The sequence below is a fragment of the Anabas testudineus genome, chromosome 7 (genome assembly GCF_900324465.2).
Source record: "Anabas testudineus chromosome 7, fAnaTes1.2, whole genome shotgun sequence".
Lineage (NCBI taxonomy): Eukaryota > Metazoa > Chordata > Actinopteri > Anabantiformes > Anabantidae > Anabas > Anabas testudineus.
In genome coordinates, this window is record NC_046616.1 from 4,565,638 (window position 1) to 4,584,267 (window position 18,630).

Genomic DNA, 18,630 nt, shown 5'->3' on the forward strand with positions numbered 1-18,630 from the left:
GCATTACTGTCTATATGCTGTTTGCAGAAGTGTTTACAACATTTCTCTTCCATTCAAATCATATTAACCTGAATAAAACTGAGCATATGTGTATTGACCACAATGTTACACCAAGCGAGTGAATGACTGCTCTTAAAATGCTGTTAATCTACAGTGTCTTTGTTCTGTACTTCTATCTGCAGATGGGAAGGTGTATGCGATGGGGGGTATGGGAGCAGACACCACACCGCAGGCCCTGGTTAGGGTTTATGAGGCAGAGAAAGACCAATGGCAACAGATGACTTCCATGCCCACGCCACGGTATGGAGCCACGCCCTTCATAAGAGGAACCAAAATCTACATGATGGGTAGGACATAATATCTCATCATAACATTTCTCTTTATTTATCCTTTTACACCTCAGTATGTTCATATCGACAGGTCCTATCCCCTGCCCTCCCCAACAACATGGATCCATTTAAGTTACAATGGGTTGGCAGCACTAAGTGTAAGAGCTTTGAGCCTGATGTGGGCAGCTACTGGAAGCCAGTGCAGAGATATGAACATTAGTGTGACTTGTGTCCATTTTGACTGATTATAAATGAGATGTGCTTCTGCATTTTGGATCATCTAGAGTAGTTAGATTTTGTGTGCTGGTGGTCTAGTTAGTAGAAGTATTTCTGTACAAATAAGAGATGACAAAGTGCCTGCATGAGGAGTTGGCTGGCACATTAAAAAAAGTACTGTGGGGTCTGATGTTATAGAAGACGTGCCCATGAGATTTGATATCAACAACAACAGTTTATCGAGGACACAGATTATTATTTGTCTTCCATTATCTGCTACGAAATTGGACGTGTGGTGATAATATAGCTTAGCTATATAGCTATAGCTATAACATTTCTTATTGTAGTCTGTCTCACACACTTGTCGTGTTCTTCTGTTTTCCTTTGTTGCTCTTTCTCCACACAGACGCGCTCCCACTGAACCATTGTGTCTAGGGATATGTGAGTGTTATGCTGTTTTTAGCATCCGACTTTTAGTTCTGTGACTTGTTTTCCTGAAAGTTTAAAAGGTGTGAAAGGAACTGATGGAAGAAAAAAAAAAGTCTCAGTCTGGCTACAATATCGATCAGAAGGACAGAGTTGGAGTTAAAAGCTGCTCTGCAGGAAGTGAAAAAGGAAATATGTGTTGAGTACAGATGCTATGTTTTCTTTTCATCCCCTCAAAGTGTGTTTGTCATCCAGTCATTTCCCCTCCACGATCAGAGGTTATATGTTCCACATTGTAGCTCTCTAGGGGGCTGTTATTGCTTATTGACTATCGGTCAAAATTTCAACCAATGCAGAGCAGGGCACAATGCATTTATCTCACAAAGGAAGCATTTTGCAAAGACTAATTCTCACTACACACTACAAGCAACAACACAGTCCACTTTGGGCACAGGATAGCTGTAATCTCCTAAAAGTGTGCTGTGGGTCACTTCCATATCAGTATTTTTTTCTAAAACGCTCCACCAGAGGGATCAAATTACTCTTTGTGCAGTGGCAGAGTTTAACACATATGTGATGCAAGCAGAAGTAAAAATACATATTCATCAACCTGGCAGTCAGAATTTTAAAATACTGTAAATACCAAAAGCAAATTGACAGTGATAGAATATGTGTACTCAAGTACTGTACCTGAGTACATCACTAAGGGTATTTAACTTGAATTGTGCATGAGCTTCACTGATTTTCAAAAGCTAATATTTAAAATATTACCCAAAATACAGGACAGGGAGACACATCTAATCTAATAATATACTTTAACCTTAATACGACTTATAATACAAATAGTTAAATTTAGAAAAGAAAATCAAACTATCAAACCAAATACTACAAGCTAACAAATCCTTAAAATAAGTTCAAGTTGAGTCAAAAACTGTCCTGGACACACACAATTGGTCTCTTGTCCAATTCTATTGTCAGGAACAAAAGTGAGGTAAAACTAATCAATTCAAACAAACATTAAGACTAAAATGCTTGCACTCAAATTAGACTACTGCTGCTTACTGCTGATGTAAAAATTCTTAAACCTATGTCAAAATATACATTTAAAAAAAAGGTTAATTATGACTGAATATTAGAAAGGAATCTATCGCCAAATAAAAACATCCCACAGAGAATTTGCTAGTCTAAAGAGAACCCACATGGGCACACATACACACACTGGAGAATAATCACATTGTCTCACATTACACACACAATTATTAATGATGAGAAAACAGAAGGATATTTATGCTGTTTGAATTATAACGGGAAAACTAGGTCATTACCACTCGCCTTTTTCTGTCTCCCTCAGTCATTTAAAATGAATGTATTCCCTGTTCACTTGCTCTGCCTAAAAAATGGTAGCATTCCTTGTAAATTCATGCTGTTTCTTCAGCCGCTACTCCACTAGGGGTGTGTTTGGATCAGTAGGTGCCTGAACCCATTTAAATTCTATGTGTTCCCAGTCAACAGACTCGCAGGCATATGATGTAACTCACCAGGCTTCATAGTGTCTTAGGGGCCAACCCCTGATTGTTGGCAATCAGCACACAAATGCGACTGCATGTCGAGCAGGATCAAAACTTTTTTCAGTAACACAAAAAGTGCTGTGTATAAACACCCAGCACTTAAGTTCCCACAGCCCTTCTATGGAGATTTTTCAGTGAACATTTTGTTCCTCCATCTGAATCAACAACCTCAAACACATTAGTAGAGACAAGACATATTGTAACAGTGAACATTAAGACCCATATAAACATGCATTTGTCTGCTATGTTTGATGAGCACTTTAGGAGGATCTAAGTAGTGGCTGCTGTAGCTGAAGCCAGCAGAGCGAACCACCTGGTTCTGTATAGGAGAAGAGGCTGAAAGAAAGAGTGCTGTTGATAGTCTTATGGTATCTTTGGATTTTTAACATACTGTGTTTACTGTTTACAGTACATTATAACACCTACATCAGTGTTATACTTTGTGCAACAATATGTGTAACATTGCCTGCAGAATATAGAGAACAAACAGAAATGTTGGCATGTACACAAAGTCTGAACCAACATGCAGATTGGAGTAGTCCAGTGAACATCCAGTGTGTTTTGGACACAGCTTTATTTGAGCTTTTGGCAGCATTTGATGACTGGTTGTTACAAATACTTACAAATACTAGATTTCCCTTTAGGGTGCATCGTGGCAGACGAATTTTGCACTAGATTCAACACATAAGGACGGGACTTTAACATTGTGCACCACACAACCACTACACTGTGCTTCTATGTTTAAAGTTTTGGTTGTTTAAGCTCCATTGCTGTTTTTGCTATTTTTACATTTTGGGAAATATGTTAAATTATTAAACCTAAAAGCAGCTGGAATGCCCATTGTTGAACATAGCATTAAACTGGTTTTAAAGTCTTTCCACCTGAATCCACTTAGCTCATGTGCTAGAATCTATAATGTCTGGTTTCATTTCAACTTTACATGGCCAAGCATTGTATTTTTTTATTTCGTAACACTGTTAAAATGTGTTTCTGGGATATTGCTGTAACACACAAAGTCAATGTGAGCTCTCCGGTCTCACAGAAAATCATACATAGTATGTTCTTCTGTAATCAACAGATCTTTCAGCTGAAATGTTTATTCTGTTCTCTCACACCTCTCTGACTCTAATGCTTCCCACTCAGTTCGACGCTTTGTCTCGCTATTGCTATCGATCCTCATGCCACCCTGCCCACTCCAGTTGACCCTCTTTCACTTTCTTCCCTCACTCCTCCATGTACTCCTCTCTTCCCTCTTACATTTTGCACAATTTCTCTGTCATTGACTTATTTTCTCATTTTACTCCTCTACTCTGTTTTTTTTATTTTGCTTCTGATGCCCTCATTTCTCCTCATCCTTCCCATCCTTCACCCTCAGCACCCCTCTCACATGGTCCAGCTCTGCCCTCAGCCGCTCCTCATCATTCATTCACATTCTTAATGCCCACCTTATGCTCTCTCACTGCTTTGCCTCCCCCTTGTAGTTGTATTCTACAAGTTTATATTATGATTTGTGCAAGTAAACAACTTGTAGGTGTCCAGGGGGAGCACCCTGCTTTTGCGCTCTGCTTTCAATCCAAAATGAAATCTGGTCCCAGTGCTGGAGTGTGCGCCTGCCAGACGTCTATGTAAATGCCAAGGAAACTTTGTGACAGGAGCCGGGGATTGAAAAGTAATGAAAAGAAACATGGAGAGGACAAACCATGTCACACAAATGTTTTTTTATATGCAAGTCCTGGGCTTTATTCCTGTGCTGTACATGCTAACATTTCTGGAAATGTGTGCCACTAAGAAAATAGCATGTGCATATACAGATTTCTAATACGCTTGGAGAAACCAGCTCTAATCTTGGTTGTAACAGGTAAACCACATGGTGGTTCAGCAGCTAATTATAATATCATATTCAAAGTTGATGTTAAAGGCTATGTGGATATGACAATGACCAAAAGTTCATCTTGAGCCCTGAATTGAAAAGTTCTCCTTCTCCAGGTGGTCGTCAGGGAAAGATGCCAGTGACGGCGCTAGAGGCTTTTGACCTAGAGACGAAAAGCTGGACCCGTTACCCCTGCATCCCAAGCCGGAGGGCCTTTTCCTGCTGCGCCACAAATGACCGAAGCCTCTTCAGCCTGGGCGGCCTCCAGCAACCTGGGCCACATAACTTCTACTCCAGACCTCACTTTGTCAGCACCATGGAGGAATATGATCTTGATCAAGGTAAGTGACGACCCAACAATACAATAAAGGGTAAAATATCTTTCTCAGCAAGTGACTCGAAGTGGGTCCAAAAGTCTGACGTCAAATGAAAACCTGTGATATTTTAACATAAACCTGTAAATGTTGAGACAGAACATTCAAACACAATGATCCACTAAAGATAGAAAAGCTAAGGAAGATTTATATCACGTTGGTGCTGTACTGTCAAGTTGGTAGGAGGCCTCAGATTAATTCTCCACGTTGGTTTCACTTCACACTTGACCTGAACAGACTTGTTAGGTGGACAAAGGAATGAGGTGTCTATGTAGATGTACTAGTCACACCTCTCACGACCCCTCCTAGCCCCATTAAGGTGGCTCGTTAACTGAGCAGCATTAAAAATTAGACATGGATCGTGGCTCTGAGGGTTTTCCACATGAATGCAAGCTTCTCCTACCCCCCTCTCATTACCACCTATCTTCCCTGTCCATTATTATCCACAAAGTGTCCTTTGTCCTTCAGATGAAGGTCCACAGCTGAATCTGGTCCTGAGGCGCTGCTCCTCCTGTGCTGGTCCATCCTCCAATCCTCAGATTGAAGAGATTTAGTTTTTCAGCAGGTGTCTCCACAGTTATTTGTCTGTTTCTTTCACTGTTTTTCAGAACAGTTAAACTAAAAAGTGACCTCATGTCAATCTACATGAGGTACATGAATATTCACAGCCTTTGCCATGACAGTCACATGTTAAGCTCTGGTGAATCCTGTTTCCACTGATCGTCCTTGAGATGTTTCTATAACTTGTTTGGAGTCCACATGTGGTAAATTCAGTTGATTGGACATGATTTAGAAAGGCATACACCTGACAGTTCACGTCAGAGCACAAACCAAGACATGAAGTCCAAGGAAGTGTCTGTAGACCTCAGAGACAGGATTGTATGGAGGCACAGATGGGAGATTCTGGATACACTGTGAATTAAGTGGAGAGAGAAAGGCAGTGCTAATGTAATTAAATACTAGTTGCTTTACATATTGTTCACTTGTGTGCTTAGACTACATAATGCTTTCTGTGACAGTATTGTTGTCCTAGTGTTTAATTCATTAGTAACAAAAGTACCATTGGAATATTGTTTTTAATTAGTGTAATTGGAGTACACTGGCCATGCTGTAGTTAACTGTAGTACATAAAAATATGAATTATTTTACAATGTAATGCTGTACAGGGGGTTCTATATCAGTCATATTTCCATTACTGCTTAGGTTTTTTCATGCTGTAGTTGAATTGTTTCATTGCCCGCTGGTTTTTATTCTCAGTTTTTCTCTAGTGTTTATTTGGATATAAAGATATGTTTCTTTTTTGGTTTGAATCATCTTTATACATACAGAGAGAGAAGCTCCCTTTTAAGCAGTCTGATGTTGTAGTGTCTCACAATGTATGCAGTGCCACCCTGGAGCACTCTACGCAGAGTGAGAACATTATCTGGTCTGTGCTCATAATCCACCCCAAATATAGGAAGATTATGCATTAGTTGAGTCAGATCATATCAAAACTGATGATGATGCTGATAAAGTGCTTTTCTGCACTCCATTTCTGACCAGCGAAAGAAATGGACAAATGCTCCTAGAGGGCATTTTGCTGATGAGTTAGAGCTGACAATGACAACTGACAATGTTGCTGCATAATACGAAACTGAACAAATGCATTAATGCAAGGTAGATCATAACTTGACTACTGATTTAAATAAAATAAAATAATTTGGGGTAAACATGTTAGTTTAAGGCTTTATTCTGGAGGATTAGCACCCAAAACAACAATAATTACTCAACAAATTGTGTGATTCAAGATGTGATAAGCTTTAATTCTTACACATTATTTTGTACAAGTATCATAACAACTGCTGCAAATCCCATTTTAAGCACCATGAAAACAGGGCAGCATAGGCTGTTGTTAACAAGATCAAGATATCTAAAAATCAAGAGAACATACTATGTATGTTGTAAAATGTGATGAAAAATAATCATATCCTGGTTGCTGTGGTGGGTTTAATGATAAGGTTAAAGTTTAGGTGTAAGTGTCAATAAAAAACACACCTTTCCCCTCTGAATTGTAGTGCAAGGAAAAGATAAAACATCAGAAAATTGAAATAGTCAAGGATCAAATTATTAATCAAGTGTGGCGCTGAGTAACTAGACGTCATTGCACCATTTGGCATGTCCTAAAACGATGTTTGATGAAGTTGCTGGACAGAGAAGGACACAGACAAGCTTAGGAATGGCTGCATTATTGGAGATACTGTTACTAAAACCTTCTATATCTCGACTCACAGGATATTGAGTATTCAGCTGGTCGTTAGGTGAAGGTGATATAGATACAAAGAGTGCAGTGACTCACTGTGGGTAACAGGATATAAAATATGCAGCAGCAGCTGCAGATGCCACTGCCACACCGACTACCACTGCAGGTATGCTGATTGGATTATCAGAGAGATGAATTCTGTTTTCTGTCGAACACTCCAGCTCACATATGTCCTGCTGCTGTATATCATCATATATCTGCTATCCAATATCCAGGAGTGCACTAGAAACATTGTGATATATGTGATTCATCTACAACAATAATTAGGCGCAGTTGGAAGTGTGTAATTGTATTTTCATCTCTTAACATTTATTTCAATTTCAAACCCTTTCTCTACCGTTCTTGTATTTTTTTATTAGCAGAAGGACAGGTTGAAAGCTTCATGAGTCACAGCCCTATAGAGGAGAAGGTTAATACCACTAAGGCATGTGAGAAGTAACCAGGTGTTCTTTTTTTTCTCTTGTGATGGAGCTAATAGTTATTTTTCAGAACTGACACATCTGCCAACTCTTTTCATTTGTAGACTCACAGGTGTAATTTGAAATACCGAATGTGCCCAGGGCATCACTCTTTTCAGAATATGACCAGATGTACCAGGTCTACATACAGTATAGTACACCAAACTACACCAATCTTATTATACATTATAGATGGTGTGTGTGGCAATCAAGGCCAATCACATTTGTCGCTTTTATCTGAATTAAACACAGAAATCATGTTGTATATTTGTGCTGGTGAGGAATTTTATCTACATCAACTATGTCAATTTATACAGCTGAAAAGAATGACTCATGAATCTACTGTATATTCTGTCTTGCTGACATAACCAGAATGAAACTGTAGTGTAGGAATCAAATAAAAACATGATTAAACTGGTTTTGTGGTTTGAGATTGTTATGTGGGTGTGCTTCACCAATTCAGGGAAAGAAAATATCACTGCCTACAGATGTAACCTTGACCAGCTTTAAACAAGCAGATGGTGCAAAATAAAGTCACTCTTGGCGAATCACCTGGAAGCTCCATAATGATTTGAGTGGTTATTCTAAAGAAATGCACCCCGTCATTAAGTCCTCACAAACTGCAAGAGCCCAGCTTTCTGTCCTAATCCTGAGACTGTAAACCAACAGATCATCCTGTCTCCACTCTGAGCTGGGCATCTCTTTTAAAGGTCTTGTCTGGCTCAGGCTCTACCTATCTGGGCAGACCTTCAAGTTGTCTTGACACAGCAAATGTCCAGCTCTCACTGCCTCTGCATTGGAGTGCCTCAGGGCTTTGTTTTCAATCCTCTTGGTCCAAAATACAGTTCACAGTTAATACAGTTCATTGCTTGCAAATTGCTTTGGAGAAAAGCTTCGGTCATATAACTGTAAAACTGTAAAATTATGTCTGTCAATCATCAAGACCGTAATATTGTCTTTTTTAATATGTAAGCCTTAGCATTTACACACACAGTTTTTGTGATGGTTGAAACCCTTAATGTTTTAATTTATCTTAGGGAACATGTAATGGATGATTTATCCAGTGTGCACATTGTTGGAGAAATGTAATAAACCATAACAATATATTATTAGACAACTGCATAGATAGCATACATGAACAGTGCAAAGAAAAGTATGTAGTAGTGTGTATGACAACGTGAACACCATCCCGTATACAAACAGATGCTCAAGAGCCTGTGGTGTTTGAATTTCTGCAGATAAAAAGATCATGCCACACGCCTGTGTGTGTGTGTGTGTGTGTGTGTGTGTGTGTGTGTGTGTGTGTGTGTGTGTGTGTGTGTGACAGTAATGTGTAAAATCAGGCAAGTCTAACCTTCATCTATTGGTATTAATAATGCATCTTTTCACACCCCCCCTGTGTCTGCCAGCTTGTGATATAATATTTGATTTATCCTTTTGCTTCTGTGAATCCTCTCAGTCAGGTTTAATGTGTTTGGCTTTGAAAGCCCTTTTCTCAGCGATCATGCCTCATTCTCACCTCTCCTTTGAGAAGGAGCCCAGACTTGAAAGCTGTCAAAATGAATAGAGCATGGGCTGTGTGGCCTGCGTGTGAATACCACCTTGTTGCACTGTATTAACAATAATAATAATCTTTAACAAGCAGTATTGGAGCTTGACCTACACAGCAGACTGAAAATCAACCACTGATTCTTGATATATGATGATAGTGGACAGAGTGAAAACAGCTGTGGGCTGTAAAACCAAAATCATACAATACAAGCAACTTCATTTGCCGTACTCTTTACCTATTTAAAAAACATATTGATTAGATTGAATCTATTTAAAAGCCAGAACTTGATTTAAGGATGGCTAAACATGTTGCCCTGGAACATAGTGTATATCATTATCACTAAAAATAGAGACATGGGAAGGCTGTAAAGATTGCAAGAAGACTCTTACACAAAATTAAAATCATCTGGATAGTATTGTGAGAACTAGTTCACCTACTGACTTGTGTTATATTATTTTAGCAGTGACTTTGTTTTGGATTTACTTTTGTTTCAGTAATGAAGAGGAAACCTTGGAGATCTCACATACAACACAAAGCTGAAGTCATTTAATTCATTTTATTGAGTACGCCTTGATACTGCACTAAAGGGGGTGTAAATAAGCTTGGTGCAGTGCTGTGATTGACACAGAGATATTATACTGGAGATCATGGGAACCAAGACAAAAGTGAGGATAATGTGGAGGCAGCCATCAAAGTAACAACAACAGCAACAACAACATAATCATATGCAGTGTCCTCCAGAGGCTTTTGACACACAGCTCATCATCCACCCCCACAAGACCCTTAGAGAAATAGACGGTGTTGATACAACAGGAAAACAGAAATGAGGAATGAAAACTACAGGACGTGAGAGGCCAAACCATGCAAATAGATTTAGCTTCTTACAGTCTGAATTAGTAGCTCAGTCGAATTGTTTCATCAAGTTTATCCAGAGGACAATCATACATATGAGTGTGAAAGAGAGCTGTTATGTGATTATGCTCTTTAATAGAGGTTATAACCCTCTTGGCCTTTGCTAATACTGCGCGGGTTCATTACCTGTTCATTTTTGTACAGTCTTTGAAATGTTTTAATCACGGTGATTTGCATTTAAATGTTCCCCACATCAGCATTCAGGGCTGGTGAACACCAGCGCGGCACGGAGGGTTAATGGATGTTCTGCTGTTCACCAGGAGTCACTGTTGTGTGGAAGATACTAAAGGAAGCTTTAAAAAGCTGCACTGTAGCCCTTACAGCGTGGGGATTCATCCATTTTTACATGCAAAGGGAAATCTTAAATTAAATTAAGGAATTAAGCAGAATATTTATTTTGATATAAGCCAAACATTAAGCACTAAATTCTCCTGTGAAGTGTTGATCGACCTGTAGTTAAGTCAATGTTTTTGTCTTCTCTTTTCACATTTCATCTCCGTCTGTGTCGCCTGCATCCAAGTTGTATCATCACCTAAGGACAGTTCACAGTTCTCCCCAGCTAAAATCACCCTCTCTCGTCTCTGTCATCTAAAAACAGGTCACTGGGTTCATTTGATATTTTCTGTCTGTCCCCTTCCTCAGCTAAAAAGTCGTTCAGGGTTCTTTGACTGCAGCTTGTGTGAAGGTTGATATAGATTTTAGAGTTTGATTTAGACATGATAAAGCATTAACCCCATCTGCCTGTGAAGCTGCTTCCAAGAGGTGGTGTGTCAATCAAGCACACCCCTGCTCAGGATACAGGACTTTGATCTGCAAGACAATAGCTTGTAGTGTAAAGGTCATGTCATCTTTATCTTTAAGAATTCTATCGTCCCCCCTGCTGCCCTCTCTTCCTTGCTTTCCCTCACCCACTGATCTCCATTGTTAAGATGACGGCCCAGATTATCTGGTGTGTCTGTGAAGCCTTTGCAGGTTCAATTTTCAGAGCCTGAAAGATCTTGCAAACTGGTCTGTTCTTACAGATTTTGGATAAATGCAGTGACATCTTGATTTACTGATGTATAGACCCCTCCAGTGAGAAAACAAATTTTGATGTAACACAACAACATTTGATGATGGAGTTTGAGTCCAGTCTAAGACAACTTTCTATTGATATTTATCACAATAGGTGTTATGCCAGCCTCCATTTTGGTGGCATTGCACGAGATGGCATCAACCATTTTGATTTTGTTGAGACAAAAGCAGGCATCTTATTTCTACTGGAGAGTGTTGAGTTAAATAAAGTGAAATTTCAAACTCATACAAACTAGAATGATGGTTGATCAGTACTACATTTGAACATAAAACTGTTTGGCTGCTTACTTTATGAGATCAGAGGCTGTTTATGCTTTAATGTTTGGGTTTTGCACATAGTTTGAATTAATGTGTGTTTCTATGTTAAATACCATTAGATATAAACAGAAAAGATCATTTAATTATTCAAACTCTTCACACGATATAGACAGATTATCTCGTACTATAGAGTTTGAACTATAAGAAATCCGACTCTTCAGTTAAGGTCTAAGTTATTCCAGTGTCTCCCCAGCTATTACCTTTCAGCTCTTTGCTTTCGCATCCTATCATTTACACAATCCTCCTCTTCCTATACTCTCACATTCACCTCCATCAAATCCCTTCGCTTTTTAAATCTTTCCAATGTTTCTCTCCTTTTGTCACCTTAAAGTCTTTTAAAATGTCTTCTTACTGCTGTCCCCTGTGAAACGTCTATGGTCATACTATTTCGTATTTATTCACAATGTGATACTACATTGAACACTTACTGCATATTTTTGAAAACAATTTTACTTTGTGGCATTTGTAACTAATCCACATTCCACTACATCTGCTCCCTGTGTCGACACTGATTATCAGAGAATTACTCAGTAATCAGCTCAGCTGACATTAGTGCTTTTTTATTAGGAGTGCCTGTTGATTAGGAGAGGTTTTTACAAAGCTGGTGGCTGCTTCTTATTGTGTTTGTCTCCCCTTTTCTCACATTGTAACTCAGTGTCGCTTTCTTTCACTCACTTTCACTTTCTCAGCTAGTGCTGGTAATGAGTTTCATCACCAAAAGTGGCCTTCCAGTGGCTGATTGTAGCTGTGGTGAAATGCAGAAATTTGCTTTACTCTTGCTTGTTTTCTAAAACATGCAGCACGGAAACAAAGATGTGAGGTTGCAGTCAAATCAGTGTGCAAAGGAAGTTGTCATTGTATTTAAATACACCTGTTATGGGAATGTACTGTATTTGGACTCTTTTTATGGTGAAGTTCATGGAAGAAAATGCACATTTCAAGCAGTTTGTGATAGGAAATAAAGATTCAGTGTATTTAACAGTGTGTTTTTTTCACTGTTAACTTATTTATATTAGGTGGAGAAAAAATCACTGTTATAATTTAAGATTTCTTAATTGTTGTTTTCTTGAGTAGTTGGAGATGCAGCCTTATTCATTAGAGCTGGAAGTTCTCCCAGGAGAACAGACCATGCTGGCAGGGACAGATCACACTAGCAGCAGTCCAGTCCAGTGTTTGTTTTTATTTTTAATGTTGCTGATCATTTTTGTTTCTCTTCAGCTTTTTCTTTTGGCTGAGCTGATCTACTGAGCTGTTGTAAATATGCCACACCAACTCCACTAAAGGAAAAATAAACTTAGACTTTAGAATAGTATAAAATCTCCAAAGTAAGTAATAAGCAGCATATTCTGCCAAAACCTGAAGACTTACAGTTAAAAAACAAACACATTACAATAATCTGGATGACACGAAGGCATAAAGTATTCTTTCCTACTATGAACAAACTATTTTAACAAACATTTTCTAGCTGGTATAATGCTGAAAAGGTCATAGTTGGTCTTGCTGTATATGAGTACATACTGAATCTGTAATAACCAGATGATCATCTGTGCGAAGAAGAGACTGGTTGATGTTTATTAAGATCTGTAAAGTAAAGATTTTAAAACTCGTGTCAGGTGTTAGTGAAGTAACAATATTCAGCATTCTTCCACACTGGCTGGTAATTAATTATATTCATGAATATTTTACTGATCTTCCAAATGACTGCTGCTGCAAACAACTGTAATTATAATAAATATGAAGCTGTTTTGCTGCAGAACAGGCATTAGTTATCTGTAAGTATGTAATAAAAAGACCTACTTACTATTCAGAGTATTATCAGGCATGCTGTCACACAAAGCCCAAATACAGCAGGGTGTGCTGGGGATGATGGTGTGTCTACGACAAAAACATTGTGGTGGATAATCCCAGCTGTGGTCTGAGCATCTCTAGAGGAGATGAGTAAGGTTGGATGGAGAGAGGTAGAGGGAAAGAATAAATAGATTCATTATGAAGGAAACTAAAACCATCAACAAGTCATGTTAGTGGACAGGGACACCCCCTAACTGTGTCTCCAACCACTGAATCCAGCTACTGGTAATGTGCTGGTTAGCAACACTCAAACACACCTAATCATCCACTTGCTTTTAATTAAGCAATTGCGTGTGAATATAATCGTATGTATCCTGTGTTTCTTGGAACAATGGTTATGTTAAATTAAAGGCCAAGTGTCAGCAAGACGCACTTAAGCACACGATCAATGGGGTCGATATGCCGGGATGTGAAGGAAGGTCAACAACACACAAACGACAATAACCAGCAATGATCAGCACTCAGTACAAATGAAAACCCTGCTAACACTTCCTACATGTTTCCAACGTGGGTCTTAATTAATCATAGTAGAATGGTTTGATAAGCTTAACTAATGCAGATATTTGTTTTATCACCCAGGACCACGATCCAAAACGGAACCCAAATCTTTACGTTAGATGCCCTTTCACCACCCTGGGATTATCAATATCATACAAAAAAAAAACTCAACATGGAGCCTGTAAACGGATACGGTGCCTCATCAAGAGCTGACATACGAAGTGGTCGTTACTCCAGTGAGACATAACAACACATAATTGCACAAGAACCAGATGTACCATCTACATTAGGCTCATGAAAAGAGTAATTGATGTGGCTTTTGTGATGTACTTTTATTACCATTTCCAGTTAACATGGTCCTCTAAGCACTGAAAAGCATTTGCGACCTTAGTGACATAATTCCCATTTGGTTACAAGTGCAGATCAAAATCAGCCATTTATCTGTTCGTGGCATAAAGCACTAACTGTGTGCTTTTGATAGCAGCTCTGTGCCTGTTCAATTAAGCACTCGCAAGACAGAGATACTGGCCATGAGTAGGCTATAGTGCAGCTTGTGTCAGGGTTTTAGCTGTTTGTACATATGTAAGACAAAGCTCATATCAAAGTCAACATATCTGTGCTGAATTTCATTTCAGTAATAACCTTGAATTATTGACAACAGGGCAGCGGGGGATTAAATCACCTGTCAAACAAGCCAAGGTTTTATCAAGTAACATTTGACACGCCCGGCAGCTCCAAGCACTTAATCAAAGACACACACTGTAAAAACACACTACGTCTTGAACCTCTTTATCTCTCTATAGGCGGAACTCCCATCAGCTCTTGAAAACGACCTTGTCAGGGTAAAACAATTTGCCCTGACGGTGTGTCCTCTACAGCAGTATTTACACCAGAACGTCAATGCTCCTCCTTGAAGAATGTATTGACTCAAAGCTTTATTCTATTTGAACCTGTGCGTCTATCCTGCAGTTGTCTCTGACCCTGTATTTTATAAGTGACGTGAACTTGACACACCACAAGACACACTTTGTCTCTGTGTATTTATCGTTTTATTTTATCCAGCGTTCACACATAAAACCTAAAAACAGATTTATCACTTGCAGCTAGGCACAGTGACTTCTAGCTTTGCATTGTGTTGGTGCATTTGCACCAATTTAACAATGTTAATTTAGGCTTATTTTCATTCAGCACAGGACACAGGACAGTTTATTTGATTGTTGGCCATGCTAGCATTCACTGTCAGTCGGTTTTGTTTGATCACCAGCATCAAACCTGCTCAGAAATTTTAGATTCAAGCGTGTTCATGTCTCTGTGTGGATTTTGATTGGCTGGTTGAAAGTGCTGCTGCTCTTCACTGCTCACTGAATACAGTGCAGAGAACCACAGCCACATGAGAGCACAGTCACTGGGAGAATATTTGCCAACTCTCTTCAAAGGAAATGACATGAGGTTGGCCCAAAAAGTGAATTAGCAAAAAAACAAAACTCACCAAATCTACTGGGTTTGCAATGCTGCAAACAGAACCCTAATGCCTCCTGGTGATGAACCCTGAAGTTAGGACGCGCTTACATTCAGTATCGCCATGAATTTCCATTTTTATTATAAATTAACAGCTGGCACAACTGCAATAGGCTTACATGTAAAAATCTACCTTAGTTCTTTGTGATTCCCATAACGTACTATACTACATATACTGGGGATTATTGTATTAGGAAACCGGAATGCTACTGACACAGCATAAACACACAATTACAAGCTGGGGTTCTCCATTGGTACAGTAGGCCTCATCAACGCATCACTGTATGCTCACACATATGAAAACATATTGAGAGGATGATGTACATGGATTAAAGTCTCAGCCGGCCCATGTGGGCTGTTTTTCCACAGCAACTGAGCTACTGTACATTCTGTTTTCTCATTCTCGTGGTCTCGCTGCTTGGTGGAGGTGTTACAGAGGAGACAGAGGGGGAGAGGACATGAGGGAAGAGTTCATGCGACAGATCTTCAGAAACTGAATCTGTGAGATGAGTGAGCAAATGTAAGATGGAAAGAGTGAAATGGAGACAAAAAGAGGCAGACACAAAACATCATCTCCATTTTATTTCCATGGTGGTCTTAAAACATCAGCTGTCATCGCCACTATTGTTATCCAGCCAGTGCTACAGCTGATATTATCCTGTGATTGCAGAGACAATCAAACAGATTTGTTATGCCTCCTGCTGATTACATCTCTTTCTATTAAAGCTCTGTCGGCAGAATAATTACAGTGTACAAATCAGTGATACCAGGAGAAGAGAGGAAACCGCAGAGGTGTTGAGTGATGACTCAAAACCTGTCAGCTGCTGTCAGACCTTCAGAACTAAAGACCTGTTTTTCTCTCTCTGAATCATCTTTATCATGTTTACACTCTCCCCTGCGCATTTTCTCTTCAATACTCTATATTGGATATTGGATTTTTCTCCTGCAGTTTTGGAAGCAGTGCACTATTGCGTTGATTTTTTTCTTTCCAACATATTTTGCAATCAGTTTTTTGATCTCCATCACCATGCAAAACTATACAAATAATAGTGAAGTGATAGTCAAGAAGTGAGAGTGGATAGAATACAGAATAAAGCATGTAACAGTATAACAGACAGATGGACCTCTCTGAACTTTTGCCAGGACAAAAAACATCCAAAGAAGTGTATTTATTGTTTGGGTTTACCAACCCCTGTCTCATCATGTTTCATTATTGTACTGTTGCAATGACAGTGTGTTCAATTAGGAACCTGATAAAGCAGGGACAGTGTAACAGTATGTAGGCAATTAACTATCAGCTTCTTGTATTTTAAATTCTGCGTCAGTCTTAGAACTCATTCTGTTTAGCCTTTTTAACCATCATTTACAAATTCTGAGCTCCAGACATGTGCATTTGTCTAATCTGGACTTTCTGATATTGAGAAAGTGAGAATTTGCTGATTCGAACTTCCAGACTCTAAAGCCATGTCTCACTACTCAACTAATATTTCCACTTTGCTTTAAAATGTTGAATTATGCATATGGTAACTTAGTTTACAGCTGTAAAAAAAAAGATACCAACCCCTGATTGAGATCACGCTAATTCTGCAGATATCAACGAGGCCGACCTTCATGTGACTATTACAGTATTAGTTTTTGTAGAATTGAAGACATTTAATCTTTAAGTCTAATCTTTTTCACAGTGCGAGGTTTATACATCAACTATAGAGAAGCTGTTTCTAGATGAATGCCCAGTATCCACTCAGGGTTTTCTCAGTGGGTGGATTTTTGTATTCTGTCCAGCAGCTGACTGATTTGTACATGTTTCTACTCTACAAGGTCATTCACAGCGACTACATGAGCAAACTGAATTCAAAGAAAAGCTCAAGTGAAAAGACATTGCCATTGAAATCCACTTTTAATTGTCAATTTAATCTAATATTTTTCACTGTTTAAGATTTGGCTGCTGCTGCTCGTTTAATATGGTCATTCTGTTGTACCCTCTTCTTAACAAAGGTTTAATGAACCCTCACTGGGTAAGAAGCCTCACCAGCTTTTTATCTCTAACTTTATTCACAGGATAGTTGACAGAAATGTGCAGTCATTTGCTGATATTGTCAAAAACATTCGAAATCTATTAATCGGAACATTACTAGATGAGTTCATCAACTTACATCAACTTGTAGGCACATTCACTAAGCATGAATATTTATCGGATTACTCAGAGGCCAGCGAGACGCATTAGCAGATTTACTTGAAGCATGCAGCTTGTATCTTCTGCCCCTCACTGTTCTGGTCCTGAGTGTCTCCTAAAACCCTGCTGGATAAGACTGAGCTCCGCTTTGTGCAGGATCATCTCCAAAATGAGCTGAGTGATATCGTCCTTCATTCACCACTGACATTCAGCTCTGGCAGCTGTGGCTCTTCCTTTTGTGGAGATGTCGGCGGTGCGGACGGACTCACCTGTACTTCATGTTACAAATAAAAGCAGAACCTTCCTTCTGCACAGGGAGTTTTCTAAATCCTGTAGGGTGTCTTCTTTGTCCTGATTGCATTGCAGTTCTTATAAGACGCGTGGATTAGTGTATTGATCCTTGTAATCGATAGCAGAGTGCTATTAATCAAACCTGCATTGCAGCAACAGTTGCATGCTTTACATTTGTGTTTGTGTGTGTCTGTGTTTGTGTGTGTGTGGTGGGCTTTCTAAGTGGATGTGATTGCCTCTCTGGGATGCAAATCCAGTTGCAGAGATGAGGGGAATAAATACTCACCATCAGGGAGCCAGATTAAGAAATGCAGGGGAGAGAGACTTTTAAAGGCTTTATGGTGCACCAGTGGATCCGGCAGAAAACCTAGTTAACTGAGGAAAGAACAGAGGAGGGAAAGAGTTTGGGCTTTTTATAGCAGCTTGTAACATGTGATTCAATGAACATTAAAGACACCTGCTGAGGGAGATGGAGTGGTGGAAGAGATAGAAGCTGGTGGATTTCCCTGTTAGAAACTAAGCTTATTTTTTGTCTCATTGGAGAGTAGCATTAAGATTTTTATTTTGGCAAAATTTAGCATTTTTTTTTAATTCAGTGAATTAGAGTTTGGTTAATGTCATTTTACATCACATTGATAAAATCTCATCCTACCTGCATGTACATGTTGTGCATTCATCACCTGTTCTGTCAGGCAGCAGATGCAGATGAGCTCTTCCACCTTGATGCGACTCAGTCAAGCATGTAGCAACAACAAAACACTTATGCTTCTTCTAGTGCTTAACCACATTTTCCACACCTTTAATATATTGAGGTCATTTCTCTTCTTTCTGCAAACACGTTCACTGATGATTCATATGCTGAGATTAATGTTTCTGTCTGAGTGGGTTTATTGTTGTGGAATATAT

The 18,630-nt window shown here is 39.1% G+C and overlaps 1 protein-coding gene across 4 annotated transcripts in view; it reads left to right on the forward strand.

Moving 5' to 3' along the window:
- The window catches only part of LOC113167753 (kelch domain-containing protein 8B), a 113,937-nt gene that overhangs the window by 72,030 nt on the left and 23,277 nt on the right, over positions 1 to 18,630 (forward strand). For all 4 annotated transcript variants that reach the window (XM_026368583.1, XM_026368581.1, XM_026368582.1 and 1 more), the window contains 2 exons: positions 183 to 347; positions 4,526 to 4,750. In XM_026368583.1, coding sequence (XP_026224368.1) covers positions 183 to 347; positions 4,526 to 4,750 — 390 coding nt within the window. The remainder of the gene's footprint in view (positions 1 to 182; positions 348 to 4,525; positions 4,751 to 18,630) is intronic.